Here is a 15,667-nt window from a genome sequence, read left to right as displayed (position 1 = left end):
AGAGCTAACTAACGATTAAAACAAGAAGGGCCAACACCGTGCAGCATCCCACTGCAAACCCAAGGCAGGGCAGGATGGGGAGCAGGATGATGCAGTGCTCACCAGGACAATGCTTTGCAGCTAGCAAAGCCAACGAGCTGCCCAAGGCACCCATAGCAGCCATCTGACAGGCAGTCCGGCTCTCAGCCTGGACCACTACCACATCTGGAGCTTTACAGATGGAAATGGGCCAGAAAGCAGCAAGCATGGGCTGGACACGACAGCAGGCACTGCCTGCACTGGCTGGAGGCAGCAGCACCCTCTGCCATGCTTCCCTGCTGCCCAGGGGGACGCTGCTAAGCCACAGCTTGGCTCAGCCTGAGAGCACCGACCCCAGCACAGGCAAGGGGTTAAGGCAACCTTTGGTGCCCGTGAGCAGGAGCAAACCTAGGTTCATCCACAAAAGCACCCTAAAATAACCACGATTTGCTGCAAACAGCAGCCCTGCTGCACCCCAGCTGTGCAGAGCAGCTCCTGGCTCATAGGCTGCAGCACAGGAAGGCTGAGCTACAGCAAGGAAGGGCTGTGAGGTTAAGGAGCCGAGCAGAAAGAAAGCAGTGCAATCCCACATCTCAAATGCCCCAAATGCCCGTACCCACTGCCTTCAGCTACAGCCACCTCTGGGTAGGACCGTGATTATTTTTCATTTTACAGATCAGGAAAACAGACCAAGAAGATCCAACAGAAGGTCAGCGATGCTCAGCGCCGTTCAGCCCATCCCGCACAGCTGAGAGCAGCGGGTGAAGGGAGCTGCTCTGTAAGTGAGGATTAGGACCAGCTGCTTCCCAGCTGGGATTTCTATGGGGAGAAACCTCCTGCGGTGCTGGGTTTGCTCCCCTGTGCTGCACTGAAGGCCACCACCCCACAGCTGAGCCCAGCAGGGCAGCAAAGCCCCCCCCAAACCCCAGCTAATGATAGGGACCCACCGCAGCCCCTGCACCCCCAGAACAGGGGATCTGCAGGCTGGCTCTCCTAGCAAAGGGGGTCACAGCCTTCCTCCCACCCCACACCGCAGCCCCCCCAGCCCCAGGGCTTACAACAACTCTTAGCTACGAGCTTAGGGGGAACCAAAAACCCCCACATCGCTGCTCAGTGAGGACAGCGGGGACCCCCAGCACCAAAACTCAGCCCCCGTCCCACCCCCCTGCACACACCTCTTAGAACACGGCCCCTCAGCCAGCCGGAAGGAGGGGACGGCACAGCAGGAGCCCTTAATGAGCAGCCCTTGATTAATCACACCTCACGCGTAACCCTGCTCGTTTTGGGGTAAAACGCGGTGGGATCGGAGCCCGTCCCAAGCGGCAGCCAACGCTCAAAGCGTGCAAAGGGGCTGAATGTGCAGAGCGAGGCCGAGCCCGGAGCTGGGGGGCTGCACGCAGCTGCCGGGACCGGAGAGTACGGAGGTGCGGCGGTGGGTGCCGCTGTACCGGGCTTCGACGCGGGACCGGGACCCGCAGCGCTACGCGCCGCCCCGCTCACCTGAACCCGCGAGGCGGAGCGCCCGTCGGCGTTTGAACGGCGCTCAGCGCCCGCCTCACTCCTATTGGTCTTCACACCCGCCCGTCATCCCGCCCTCCGTTTTCCCATTGGCCACCCGCTCGAAGAGGGCGGGGCGGGGCCGGCGCCGCGCTATAAAACGCGGGGGCTGGGCGGGCGGGCGTTCAGTGCCTCTGCGCGACAGGTACCGGCCGTGGGGGGGCGGGGGGAGGGCGGGAAAAAGGGGGCGGGGCCGAGGGGCGGGGCCGAGGGCGCGCGCGGAGGCGGCGCGCGGGGAGGGCGGGGGCGCGCGCGGCGCTGGTGGCGGTGCTTGCAGTGCTCGCAGCGCTCGCAGTGCTTGCACTGCTTGCACGCGCCGTGCTGCTCGGAGCGCGGCAGCAGCGCAGCACAGCAGCGCGGAGCACCGGCGCGCACGGCGATGCCCGCTCCGCTCCCTGCGCTGGCCGCCCCCTGAAGCCAGCCCTCTCTTTCTCCCCCTCCGTTCTCCGGTTCTCCCCCCCCCCTCCCCCCCTTTCCCCATTTTTCCCTCCCTCTCCCCCTCCCTTTCCTCCCCAAACCCCTTCTCTTTTTTTTTTTCTTTTTTTTTTTTTGCCTTTCGGAGCTTCTTTTTTGCTATATATACATATATATTTTTAATCTATTATTTTGGATTTGCACACACACACACACACACACAAACAAACAACAACAACAAAAAACCAAACCACCACCAAACCGACCCAAAAGCCCTCCGCACGCCCTCCCGCTTTGCACCGTGTGGATGCGGCCCGGGCTGCGTGGCGAGAGCAGATGCTGAGGGGCCGCAGGAGGAGGATGGAGTGCACCCTCGATGCGCAGAGTTTGATCAGTATTTCCCTGCGGAAGATCCACAGCTCCCGCACTCAGCGAGGCGGCATCAAGCTTCACAAGAACCTGCTCGTCTCCTATGTGCTCCGCAACGCCCGCCAGCTCTACCTGAGCGAACGCTACGCCGAGCTCTACCGCCGCCAGCAGCACTACCCCGACGGAGCCCCGCTGCTCGCCGTTCCCCCTCCCTGCCCCCCTCCGCCGCCCTCCGCCCCTCCGGAGATGCCCCCCCTGCCCGGCGACCCCCACGAGCGCGACGTTCGGAGCTGCGCGGCGCTGCGGGGCGGCGCGGAACCGGGGCCGGAGGTACCGCTGTGCTCCGCTCCCCCCGAACTGCAGCACAGAGCGCCGTGCAGAGACTCCGCGGGGTTCTACCGAGCGGCCCCCGCCGGGCACGGAGCGGGACACGGTGCCGGGGCGGCCCCCCCTTACGCCGCCGCTTCCTCCGGTTGTGACTTTGGGAGCGGAGGAGGAACGCAGCAGCACTGTAGCAGCCGCACCACGGTGCTGGATTTGGACACGCACGTCGTGACCACGGTGGAGAACGGTTACCTGCACCAGGAGTGCTGCTCGCAGTGCCCGTGCTGCTGCCAACCCGCGGCTCCGGGGCCCCCCTCCCCGCCGCCCCCGCCGGGCGCTAAGCGCAAGTATTACCCGGGGCAGGAGGAAGAGGAGGGGGTGGAGGAAGGGGAGCCGGGGGGAGGCGGGGTGGCGGGCGGCCCCCAATTCGCCCCGTGCACCAAACGCGCCCGCTTCGAGGAGTACGGCAGCGCCGAACACCCGCAGGACTCTTCCAACATCTCCAACTTGATCTCCATCTTCGGCTCCGGTTTCACGGGGTTGGTGAGCCGGCAGCAGGCGGACTCGGAGCAGCCCCTCAACGGGCAGCTGTGCGGCAAGCAGGCGCTGGCCAGCCTGGGGGCCTGGACTCGGGCCATCGTCGCGTTTTAGAGCGGAGAGGGGAGCGGAGGGAGAGAAGGGGGTGCGGGGGGGGCCGCGGTGCGCGGAGCTCTCGGATGGGGTGGGGGAAAAGGGAGGGGGGGAGACACCCAGAAACAAAGGAGGGGATGGGGGTTGGGGAGAGGGGCGGGTGGGGGGAACGGGGGGGGGGTTGGGAGGGGGGCGGGAGGGCAGCGCGATGTTTTATAAATTGTACAATAAAGAAAAAAAATCTAAGATCTTGGGAGTTTATTTTTGCAGAGAGAGAAAGAAAGAAATTAATAATAATTAAGCAAACAAACGGGGAGGAGGAGGATGAGGAGGGGGGGAAGGGAAGGGGGGGGGGGAGATAATAATTAAAAAGCAAACAGAAAAATGCCACCCCCGGAGCACCTCCAGGCTGAATCCTCTTTGTGTCCGCCCGGGGCGGCCGCGGGGCCACGTGAGAGCCGGGCGGCGGCGGGGGGCACTTCGGGACCCCCCGGCAGCTCCGCTTTGTGCGATGTATTAAAAGGAAAAAAAAAAAAAAAAGAGGTAGAAATGAAAACATTTCAACTTTGTTCCCCCCCCCCCCTTTCCACCATAGAAACGCGTGCGATGTGACTTCAACCCCTCCCCAACGCTGCTGCGGGGTTATGGGGTCACACGAGCGGGGGGAGCAAAAAGCGGGGCCGCCTCCCCCCCCCCTCCTTTGCTTCTTAAGTTCAACTCTTCTGGTGCCGGCCTTCCAGCACCGCAAACCCAGCGTGCTTTGGGAGGAGATTCGGCTCCTGTAGGTTCGTTTGTTTCCTAATAGTGTTTCTTCTATTTTTTTTTTTTTTTCGGAAAGAAAAACCTTTTGTTGTAAAAAGGTGGGTTTTCTGGTGTCCCCCCCCCCCCCACGTGTGTGTGTTTCTGCCCACTCCAACTTCACGGGATCGGCACTGTGTGTAACTGAGGACGTTGTGTTGGGGTTCGGTTCGGGGTTTTTGTTCATTTGCTTTCCTCCTTTTTTTTTGTTGTTGTCTTTTTTTTTTTTAATTATTATTATTATTATTTCCTTTGTTTGTAACCTGTATTTTTGTGCATATGGAATTGTATATCACCGGGTAAAACTGTTCAGATTTGTTTAAAATTTATAATCTTAATAAAAAGTCGATTATAAAGTTGCTGCGCCCTCATTTTCCTCACCACCCCGCATTCCCCTCCACCCATCCCCGACCCCTACATCCCCCTTTATCCCCTTCCCGAAACCCCCCCGGACCCGCAGAGCCCCGCGCAGGTTTGGGCCCCGTCCGCCCCCCGTCCCGCACCTCTGCGCGTTCCCCGATGCGCTCGGGAAGTTTTTTTTGAGTTGGAGTTTGTTATCCCCGCGCGGTGCCGCTGGGTGGTGCGTGTGGGTGGTGGTGGTGGTGGGTTCCCCCCCCTTTTTGCGTGCGTCTCTCTTCCCCCCCCCCCTCGCCCCACTCCTTCAAACCAAATGAATGAAAGCCGCGGGTTCTCCCGTCCCACCCCCGCGGGATGCGCGAATTACCGTCAAGATCTTTAAAAATCCCGTGCAAAACGCTCGCAGTTCCCACCCCCAACCCCGCACCGACACACGGACACCCGCAGACCCTCCAAACCCGCACTCTTTCCCTTTCCAGGAGATGAGGGGGAGGGGCGGCCAAAATTGGGGTTACGGAGGTTGGGAGGGAAGGGGGGGCAGCTCTGAAGCTGAGCCGGTAGCGGACCCCCCCTCCGTCGCTCCGCGCCCACCGCGCCCCCTGGTGCCCGCAGCGCGCCCCGCAGCGCCGGAAAGGGGGGTGGGCGGTTGGGGGTCAGCCCCGACCTCAGTGCGGGACAGGGAAGGGACCTCCGACCGTTTGAGCCGGCAACGGATGGAGCGGGGCCGGGGGCTCCCGAACGGCACCGTGCGATCAGAACGGTGGGAAAAGACCCCCGGGATCGGCGGGTCGCACCGTCAGTCCGAGCATCGCCCCGACGGGGGAAGCGCGGCCGCAAACGGCGCGTCGGGGAGTTCTGCACGCGGATGGCGATGGGGCAGCAAAGCCCGGAGCACCGCACCCCCTCCCCCAACCCCCGCACAGACGGAGGGGCCGAGGCTGTGCTCACTGAGCACACGATCCTCACTTCGCCCCGCTCCCCATCTCCGGCCATTGGGGTTCCCAGAGGACGCAGAGCCCCGTCACCCACAGAGCTCCATTCCCGCTGCAAACTTTCTGAGGCTCCCATCGCAATTTCAAAGCCTGAAATGGACAAACCCAGCCCCGTAGGACAGATAACCAGCGGGTGAGGGACACCCCATAGGGACGTGGGTAAAAATCCCTGACACCGAGGAACGAGCAGAACTCCAAACTCCACAGATCCACCGCGACCCCAGCGCTGTCCGTTACTTATTTATTCCCAGCCCCGGTATATGACATTTCTGTGCTGAAGAGGCAGCAGAAAACCCATCACAGCCTCTCCTGAAAGCAGAGCCTGGAAACCGGTACCTCATTTGCATATTCATAAGCACCTGATAAATTAATCATGATGGCAGAAGCACTCGGGCTGGCAGGGAGGTGACGGGAAGGCTGCACCCCGACAGCCACATCCCCCGCACCTCCGGGCTCCAAACAGTTCCACCCCTCCATAACCCACAGCCCAGAGTGATGCTGAGTGCAGTGTGGTACCCAAAGTCCTCCCCCCAAGCTCTGCCCTATGGTGTCACACAGCCATGGCTGAGTTTGACAGCCCAAACCCCTTGGCATCCCATCTCCTCATACCCTGTGGCCAAGCAGAGGTGGTTTAGGGCTCTGGGAGGGAGCTGGGCTGGAGCAGAGCTGCAGGAGGATCCCATTCTCAGGATCAGGGGCTGCTTTTGTGCTGAGCCCCTCAGTTTGAGGGGAATGGGCCACCTCCCACCCAGAGAGATGCTGCCTCCAAGTAACGGGCCTCACATCCCATCCATTCCCCTCTTCACTCATGGCCACACTGCGTCCCACAGCTCTGCAGAACCCTGCAGTAGTGTTTGGGAGCTGATTAAAATTTTTAGGGGCTCCTTAGGATGTTACACATTGTGCTGAGTGCTGTAACCCACAGCCCAACCACTGCCAGGCCCAGGGCAGCAGCTGCATGCAGGGACATCACTGCACACACATCAGCTCTGTGCACCCCCCCAGGACCCACAGCCCCCGAGCCGTGTGCCCCCCATCACACTGCCCCAGCTCAGATAGGAACGAATGGAAGCACATTTGGGGATGTGGTGTGAGCAGATGTCTGAGCTCTGCTGTGCACAGAGAACAGCAGCAGAGCTACAGGGATGCTCAGCTGTGAGGTCCAGGCAGCGCTCCTGTGAGCGGCGTTTGGTGCGTTGGGTTTGGGCCCAATGCAGGTAATTAGCATTGGAGTGGTAATTACTCACATTTGGCTTTCCTACATCCTGCTCATAGAGCTGATGGTTACAATGCTGCTCAAGTGAAACCCACCTCGGGAAGTTCACAGGGGCTGCGTTGTAACCAAAGGCACCATCCAACAGAAAACAGCACAGGGAGCAAAAGGCAAAGCAGCAACTTTGAGCGCAGAGCAGCCACTGCCAGCACACAAACACCAACACTGCAAAGCAGAAGCAGAACCTCTGAGCACCGACATCTCGGTGGCTGCGATGGCACCACACAGATACACAGCAAAACCCACGAGGGGTCTCTGAAACAACGAGTCACTGCCTCACAAACACAGAAACAACAGAACCCAGCTGCTCCCTCCCAAAGCAGAGCTCAGAGCCCAGCACACCCTGCTCACCTCAGCTCCCCAGTGAGTGGCTGCACTGCTCAGGTCATCCCAGTCCCTCCTGGAAGGACACGAGAGGAGAAAAGGGGAAAGCAACCGAGCCTCAAACCCTGCTCTTATCTCCCCCTGCCTCCATGATTGGGCTGAGGGAGCAGCCCCACACCTGCCAGGGGCCATCTCTGAACTTAGCCCCCATCAGCCCTGCTCTTAATTGTTCCCAGGTGGGGGGAAGCAAACAGCCCTCCTATGAGGATCGACCGAGCCCAGGGCATGCTCTGCACACCCCCAGTTTGGTTCATGAATCTTCCCCCACTTTCATTTCTTTATTTCTGTAGTAATCTCACAACGAGGCAGTGGCTTCCCCTTTCTCCTCCCCGCACAGCAGCATTTGTGCTTTTTTAACCAGTTTCCCCAGGTTTTACAGCATGGAAGTGGACGTTGATGTGAATGGAGGCAGCCACCTGCTCCCTGCCCACACCCCCTATTCCTGAGCTCCCCAATGGAATCACGGAACCATGAAGGCTACAAAAGACCCTGACGACCCTCCAGTCCAACCACCCTCCACTGCTGACCGCTGTGCCATGTCCCTCAGCACTGCCCCTGCCCTTAAGCACCTCCATGGTCAGTGACCCCATCCCTTCCCTGGGCAGTGTCATCCTGCCCCATCTCTCTCCTTGCCCACCCTGTGCTCCATGCACGCTCCATGCCATGCTCCAGAATTTGCCCACCCCCTCTCCCCCCCTTAGGGTCTACCAGAGGGGTTTTCTCTCCTTGCGCTGACAAAGGGCAGCATTGATGATCCTAACCCCAAATTCCCCACGTCACGGACACCCCAGCAATTACCAAATGCTCCCAAGCTCGCTCCATAAACCCCTTTGCTGCCGCTATTAGTATGCATTAACATTTTATTGGTGTTACAGGATGAAACATCCAGTCGTGCAGCTCCAGTGGGCTTGGGGATTTCCAGCATCCTGCAATATGTATCCGTGCAGAGGAAATTAAAATGTGGATGGATCAGCAAGATACAGTCAAATCCTCTACAGTAATTTGGAGAAGACTAAACTCTGCTGCTAGTGGAGCATATTCCAGGCGATCTAATAGAGAGCTGATGGTCTCTGTAACAGCCTTTTTGTAAGTTTTATTCCTGCCTGCAAGGGAGTTTTATCGAAGGGGAGATGTAATACCTGAAGTCATATTTTTAAAGGTGTATGGCCTGAGCACAGAGAAAGGCCGACGCTTTGAGGAATGGCCACCTCCAGCAATCAGCTCCTCCCCACATCCAGTGGGGCATCCAATAAGTAACACGCTCCAGTATCTTAAAATCTAGCTGGAGTTTCTTTATAGCCACCACGCCACTCAGTTCATAGAGTTTGTAGCCCTGATAGGTCATAGTGATGCTCAGGAATATTGGAACGGTTTGCTCTTCTAGCTATAGCACACTGTGTATTTCTTTTGGTCTGGATGAAGCTCAAAGTGTTGTGCCTACATGGAGGCTGCAGAAAAGCAGTGCCATCCCTGGCACCAAACTGGGAGAAATCCACATCAGAATGGGTAATTTGGGTATCCTGACTATGCACTGCTTGGATTTCTCTCTCCCATGAGTTTTAGAAATAGAAGAACCACATGGAACCTCTTCTCTGCTTTCTCTCCTTCCTCCATCCCTAAGCTCAGCGGATCCCAGGGCACAAATTTAACTGTAACCCACCCACATTGGGACCCCAGCCCCAGTTCCAACGTGCAGAGCACCTGGTGAGGGATTCGGATGGCCTTTATTGGTACCATTGCAATGGGGAACATGGGCAATGGGGAATGACTTCTTCCAGCTTTAGCATCACGTGCACATACGCCTGCAGGGAGCGCTCAGTGCCGGCATTCCCAAGCTTGGACTTTTTATAGCAACCAGGAGAATCCTTCCACCTCCCAAAGGCCTCTCCTGGCCACCCAACCCAATGATGCCCCTCAGGGCTCAGTCCTTGCTGGAGCCCATAGAGCTGGGGCAGCCCTCCTCCAGCTGGGCTCGCTCCAGTTCACAGTTTGGCACCATTTTCACAAGATTGGTCCCCAGGACGCTCAGGAGTCAGTGAGAAAGGTGCTCCCTGCTGAAGGTGAAGCCACGTTAATTAGGACAAACATCTCTTCTTCCTGGCTATTGCAGCACGGAACGGCCTCCAGAAGCTCTGTCAGATTCTACACCTGGGCCAGGAAAGCCCTTCTTTGAAGCAACAACGAGACCCCCATGACCTGTTCCATTGCAGAGGCTCCCACCAGCACGTCGGCTCGGGTTTGGATGAGAAGCAAATACAGCAGTGATGCCACAACACAGTTCTGGCTTTTATTCCTACCACCACCACGCGAGGCTGCTTCTCTCAACTCGTACTTCATTTATTACCAGCTGTCACCAGCATTTATAAAAGAGGGCTGCAAAGACAGAGGCAGGGAAGGCCGGTGGTGACCTGTGGAACACAAAGCAGCAGCAGAACAGCAGCCCCTGAGCCCAGGCACCGCAGCCCAGCTCAGCCCAGCTCTGAGAAATGCATCAAAAATCCCAGCTTGCTCAATGGGGAGAAACCCACTTTAAATCTGCTGTGCTCACCAAGGGACGCATCCAAGATGAATGCAAAGATGTTTGACCCAAGATGACATTCCCCACTCCCATCTGTGCACACACACAGCCAGCCCCGTGCTGACAGAGAAGATAAGAAACCTAAGCACAGCTATGCCGGCTCCCACCGCTCCTGAGAAGTTCCAGGTATAATTTTCTACAGGCGTCCAACAAAGCTGCTGAGCTAAACTGATGCTGGAAGTGCTGAGTCAGCACCTACGGCAGGACAGGAAAAACATCTGAAGGAAAAGGGTTCCAGTTCTCAGCCTCAGAAACGCGGCTCAAACGGCCTTTGGTCATGAGAGTCTCTGATCTTCAAGAGGTATTTGGTGGCACAGCACCCAGGTGCCAAACCCCAGTCGGGAGGGAGGGGCAGATGGAGCACAGTGGTTTAATAAATAAATCAAACGCAGCGTGCCACGGAGAGAAAGAGGCTAGCAAGGGTACACAGGCAGCCTGGATGTGCTTGCTTCATGCAGTGCAACAAGAAGTCGGTTTTGGTGCCAGCATGCAGCCAACAAACAGGCGAGTGGCTCTGCAAAGCATCTTCCCAACACCACAAAGAGGGAACAAACCCCACGCAGGAGAGACCAACACAGGCACTGGTGCAAAACAGAGACTTTAATTAAAACCACAATGTTGGGGGGGGGGGGGGTAGGGGGGTGGGGAATGCTCCGGCCCCAGGCGCTGCTGATGGCGGAGCTGTAGGAGAGGAGCTGAGCCCCGAGAGCCCATGCTCACTGCTGGGAGCTGGAGGAAGGCGAGCAGCCAAGTGCCACCTACAGAGATCCATCTCACACGGTGTAAGACAAGAATGAGCTGCTCCAAGTGCACAAAGCCCCAGCAGAACAGAAGCACAGACACAGGCAAGCAAGAGCTACCTGTGAGCCTCTTCCCACTCCTTGGTGGGTCCCAACCCGGGGACACCATCCCTGCAGAGCGGCTGCAGGGGAAGGAAGCATCTCCCCACCCTTTTTTGCTGTAGTTCACATTCTGGGTGTCCCTCCCAGTACACAGGGTGTGGATGTTGACATTTCCACCCATCCTTTTACATGGAAGCCCCGTTTCCATAGGATTACTGGGAGAAATGCATCTCCAGCCCTTGGGCAGGTTTGGGAAGCCACAGACTTTAGCTCAGCCCTCACCAGCCAGATGCCATGCAGTCAGTTACAGCGTGGTGACACTTGCCAGAAGCCACACAGCAAGGAGAGGGGATGCAGAAGAAGCCTGAGGTCTGCTCCACCAGAAGCAAGCTCCCAACAAGCACAGAGCTCCAGCCCTATTCCCACTTGTAAAGCCAAGATGACACACACATCTCGTTAACAATTTGAGATTAGAATAAGACTTGAGTTTTTCATTATTTAAAACGGACATCTATAGTTGGTTGAGGCAGCTCAGATCCATGCCCAGCTCAGGACAATGGCAGAAAGCTCTGCTTTAGCTCAGCAGCCACCTGCTCTTCGCTTCCTCTTATTTAGCAGTGCATCAGCAAAAGGCAAGCAACCAGAGAAGGGACACAGCTGCCTCCAGCCCCAACCAAAGCTCACCCCCTGCCAAACCCAGCCTGGGAACCCTAAGATCTCCCCTCCCCAGGTTTGTAGGCCACCCTAGCCAAGACATATGGACACAACAGCTCCAGGTATTTCTGCCCTCTGAGTGATGCTGGTGCTGATCAGGATCACGGCTCCATTCATTCCCCCACCTCCGAGCTGCTGCTGGCACTGAAAGCATGGTCCTGCTGCCTGGGAAGCACCAGCAAGGAATAATAGGAAGAGAGTTTTCTCCAGATAAAACCTGCTGACCTGGGCTAATTAGGCTTTTTGTTTCCAGCACAGGTATATAAGTGCGTGTTAAGCTGCATGCTTACCCCCATGCTGCCTTCGCTCCAGAGATGCTTTCCTAAAAGGGCTGAGGAACATGCTGCTTTATGGGGAAATCCATTGCTATAAGGCTGTCATTGTAATTTATGACCAAGCAGTAGCAACCATGGCCACCTTGTGCCATTGAGGCCAGCCCAGCCCCCGGGCAGCAAAGCACAGAGGAGGAGGAGGAGGAGGAGAGCACAGAGGGCAGGTTGGACCCAGATGATCCCTACACAGCAATGAACGTGTGTGAACGTGTGATTCTTTGTGCCCATTAACTACAGAGGGGAGGGAGCCTGAGCAGGTACCACTCAGCAGTCCTTGCACAGCCGTTCCCACAGAGCCAGGGCTCTCAGCTCTAAAACCAGCTCAGACCTCACAGCCTCCTCGCTTCACACGAGAGGTGGTGTTGTGAAAGGAAGAGCCAGGCAACCTTGCAGAAGAGATGGTGGAAGGAGGGAGGTGGCTTTCCTTATTAGGGCTAAAGGAGAGGTGGTACCCTGGACTCCCCGCAGTTCCCCTTTCCCATTTAAGAACCAAGCAAAGGTGCCCTACTTACAGACACGTGCAGGCTCACACCTCACCCACTGCAATGGTTTCCAAACCAAACAGCAACAGGAAACTTCAATGAAATTCCAAAAGGGAAATTGCTGTTACCAGCGCATACACATGTGCCTTCCTCCCTTCCACACCCCCTTCCTCCTGGGAAGGAAAGCAGAGGGTTTTGCTGCCAGGCAGCCCCTAGTGAACCCCCTTCACAAGCCCAGATCCGCACACGGCAGCAGAGCAGAGAGCACAGCCCCTCGGTCACTTGTGAAACATCCTCGTGGCAGGGACTTGCAGGAGGAGCTGCTCAGGTCCCGTCTCCCGTGCAAGGCCGAGTGCTCTGGGTCTGTGGTTGCCGATGAGGATGTGCAGGAATGGATGGGCTGTGGAACGGGTGAGGTGATGAGGAGGGAGTGAGGGGAGGAGGAAGAGTGCCACGCTACACCTCCGCTGCTTCGGCTCCTCCCGCTGCCTCCTTAGGATGTCACAGGCTGGATGGGGAGCAGGCTGCCGAACTTAAAATGCTGGATCACAGGGAACTTCTCCAGGCACTGCAAGAGGGGAAACAAAGAGAGGTGAGTTCAGCAGATGTTCCCCACTGCCCGCAGGCAGACAGAGCTGCACCCGGCCCTGGAGGCAGTGAGCTCAGGGCTGTTGGCTGTATGCTTGCGTGGAATCAGTCGCACATCCCTCACCCCACATTCCCAGCAGGCTCTTCAGTCCAGTAACACCTCATATTCCCATCTCCTTCCTTTTAGCCAGACTCCTTTGCTTGCTGAAATTCAGGCCGGGAGCATGAGCAGAAGAGGCGTGTTTATGTCAGCAGCTTTCTCTGTCACCACCTTCTCATTGCTCTAGCTGCTCCCTTTGAAGAGCTTCACCCTACAAACCCTTTGAGAACTGCAGAAACCCACAGGGAAAAGGCTCTCCCTCTCCAGGACAGTGCCCACGCTCCAGCTCTGAGCACCATCCTGCAGCCACAAGGCACTGCCCACGCTGCAATGCAGATTCTCAGGCCTCCAATAAATGAGCACTAGCAATTTTGCTGCCACAGTTTAAGATGCGATCCTATCCCCAAAAATCCCTCACTCCTAGAATTCCCATTCCCATCAGAGAGTAACGATAGGAGCAAGGATCACAGATCAATCTCACACACCCCCAGTGAGGCAGCTCAGCTCAGAGCTGCTTTTTCCAGCTAAGATGGGCTCTGTGCTGGAACAGGAACATCCCTTCTGCTCTCCTCCCCACCACAGCAGGAAGACCAGCAACTGCTGTCAAAGACCACGTCCAAGTTTTCCAAAACGTGCCTGTCAGAGCTGCTCAGGGCTTTATTCTTTGAGTCATCACAGATTCAGACTGCCCAAAAACTCATGCAGAGCATGGAATGGATTCACATCCACACAAACTTCAGCAGCATGTGTGCATCAATTCAATAGCTAGATCTACACTAAGATCAGCCACATTACCCAGGGCTGTGCTGACCAGAAGGGCTGCAGACCTCCTCACTGTGCTGCAATGGGGACTACTCTTCTACATGGGACATCGTGTCCAGCAGAAGGAAGGAGCAAGTCCTGCTACAATTAGGGCACATCACCTTCTGAGCTTCCCAAACACTTCCCAAAGGCTCAGAGCAGCCAGCATTTCCCAGCACAACCACTCCAGCAAATCCTCAGAGGAAACAGCACAGGATAGCAGTGACGTGAAGCAATAATTGAGAGAAATGAATACTGGAGATGTTGATGGCTGAAAATGTCATTCCAACTGGTTCCAAGAAGTCCCACAGAAGACCTGACTGGTTTGGACTCCTGATGGAAAGACTTTACCCCCAATGGGAAGAGCAAGAATCCTCCCCATTTAACACACCGACAGCACAAGGAGAGATGAGCAGAGAAACTTCTCCCTCTATCAGGGCTAGGACAATTTCTCTGTGTTATTAAAGGCTCCAGGAGACAGGACACTCCTGTGTCACCTGCAGGTGAAACTGATGCAGCCAATACTAGGCTTGACAGAGGGGACAAGCTTATTCCCTTCTTCCTGTCATCCCAATTGTGCCGAAGTCCTGGCTTGAGACTCAACTGGGGAGTAAATTCCTGCATCATATCCAACCTTTAAAGATGGAACCGGGACTAGATTAGTTACAATGGAAAGTATTTCCCATCTGACTGCAGTGGAGAAGGAAAGGTCAGGAGACTCAAAAGCAGGCTCAGGGGAAAAACATCAAGGCTGCTGCTTTAACCACACTCTATTCTGTCGACTTCTTCACTTGCCTTTGAAGGAGAGAATAAGAAAAGCCCTTGCACTTCCAAGCTAACACTTCTGCACCCATTATATTTATATTACAGACACATTTGAGATTTCATAAATGCATGGAGCAGAAGATATGTTGCCTTGAATCTACTCTCTGTCCACAGACCCTGTAACCAGCATCCCAGAGTGCATGGATCCAGGCAAGAGCACATGGATGTGCTTAAGCATTGTGTTGGTTGTTTAAAGTCATCCCATAGAGGGGACAGAGAAGAGCCAAAGCATTCACACTGCATTTTAAACAAACCAGACCTGGGAACTGCTGCACTTCTGCCAAGCAAGAGTGGTTTATGAGTGAGCATCTGATTTCTGCTGGTCTGCTCCAAGCGACTGAGCCTTTTGCCCTGCTGCCTCTGCACAAAAGCAGTCAGCACTGAGCACTTCCCAGTCACTGACACACTGTTGGTTGGAGACTCCATCCTGGATTGCATCTCATCTAATTACAGTGTGTGATCAGAGGGTGAAGATGCAGTAGGAAGAAGGGGGTGAGGAGAAAATCTTGCTCTCACATTAGCCAGCTAGACAAAAAAAAAAAGTTATAAACCCAAACTTTTCCTCTTCCCTCCCTCCAACCCCAAGTACTGTCACAGATCTTCACTGAGCTCGAGGCAAACAGCTTTTGTGACAGTATGTGGGGCTGTTGGCTTACTTATCTTCTGCTAACATTGGCAATGCCTAATTAGAGAAAGACAGCAAAGGTGAAGGCAACGCAGCTGGGAACATCCAGCAGACACTAATTCTATGATTCTAAGGTGATGTCCACGCTCACCTTTCCTCCCCAGCTGGACAGGAACTGGCTGAGATGACAGTGGGGTGGGAGGCTCCCCTAAGCAGATACCAAAAATCAGTGGGAACTCCCCAGTAAGTTTCTCCATCCAAGTGAATGTAGGCACCATGCAGTGCCAGGACAAAACACTGCTGCATGAAGACCATACACTTAAGATCAGTCCTTTAAGATTTACAAATGCTCTTGGAGCAACAAGCTAAATTTGAAGTCACACAGCAGTTCAGCTCACTCAATGTCTTCCATACCTTACCCTAAATTTGTGCTGTTACTCTTCCCAGCAGCTTCCATATTCTCCCCCAACACAGCCACATTTCTAGGCGTTTCTAAAAACCCACCAGCATCAGGTTCAGCATTCCCACAGAGAATGTCATCTGCTATTTAACATAAAAAAGACTATGTCATGGGTGCACCTTGGCCTCTCCCACGCCCTAATGGATTCCCAGAGTTGTACTGTCCACAGAAGGCCAGGTAAAACTGCCAGCACACAGTGACCCC

At 55.8% G+C, this 15,667-nt stretch overlaps 2 protein-coding genes across 2 annotated transcripts in view; one reads left to right on the top strand and one right to left on the bottom strand.

The window, feature by feature from the left end:
- The first annotated feature begins 1,798 nt into the window (after positions 1 to 1,798).
- Positions 1,799 to 3,432, top strand: IER5L (immediate early response 5 like). The gene has a single exon (XM_031601407.2). The coding sequence runs from the start codon at positions 2,326 to 2,328 to the stop codon at positions 3,331 to 3,333; it is 1,008 nt and encodes a 335-aa protein (XP_031457267.1). The 5' UTR covers positions 1,799 to 2,325; the 3' UTR covers positions 3,334 to 3,432.
- A 687-nt stretch (positions 3,433 to 4,119) lies between these two features.
- The window catches only part of PTPA (protein phosphatase 2 phosphatase activator), a 29,923-nt gene continuing 18,375 nt past the window's right edge, over positions 4,120 to 15,667 (bottom strand). Inside the window, exon 10 of the mRNA XM_031601688.2 lies at positions 4,120 to 12,632. Within this exon, the coding sequence (XP_031457548.1) occupies positions 12,558 to 12,632 (75 nt within the window). The 3' untranslated portion in view covers positions 4,120 to 12,557. The remainder of the gene's footprint in view (positions 12,633 to 15,667) is intronic.

Source organism: Phasianus colchicus, chromosome 19, assembly GCF_987193195.1.
Source record: "Phasianus colchicus chromosome 19, bPhaCol1.hap1.1, whole genome shotgun sequence".
Taxonomy (NCBI): Eukaryota; Metazoa; Chordata; class Aves; order Galliformes; family Phasianidae; genus Phasianus; species Phasianus colchicus.
The sequence above is the reverse complement of the archived record's forward strand: the minus strand, read 5'-3'. Positions and strand labels throughout refer to the sequence as shown.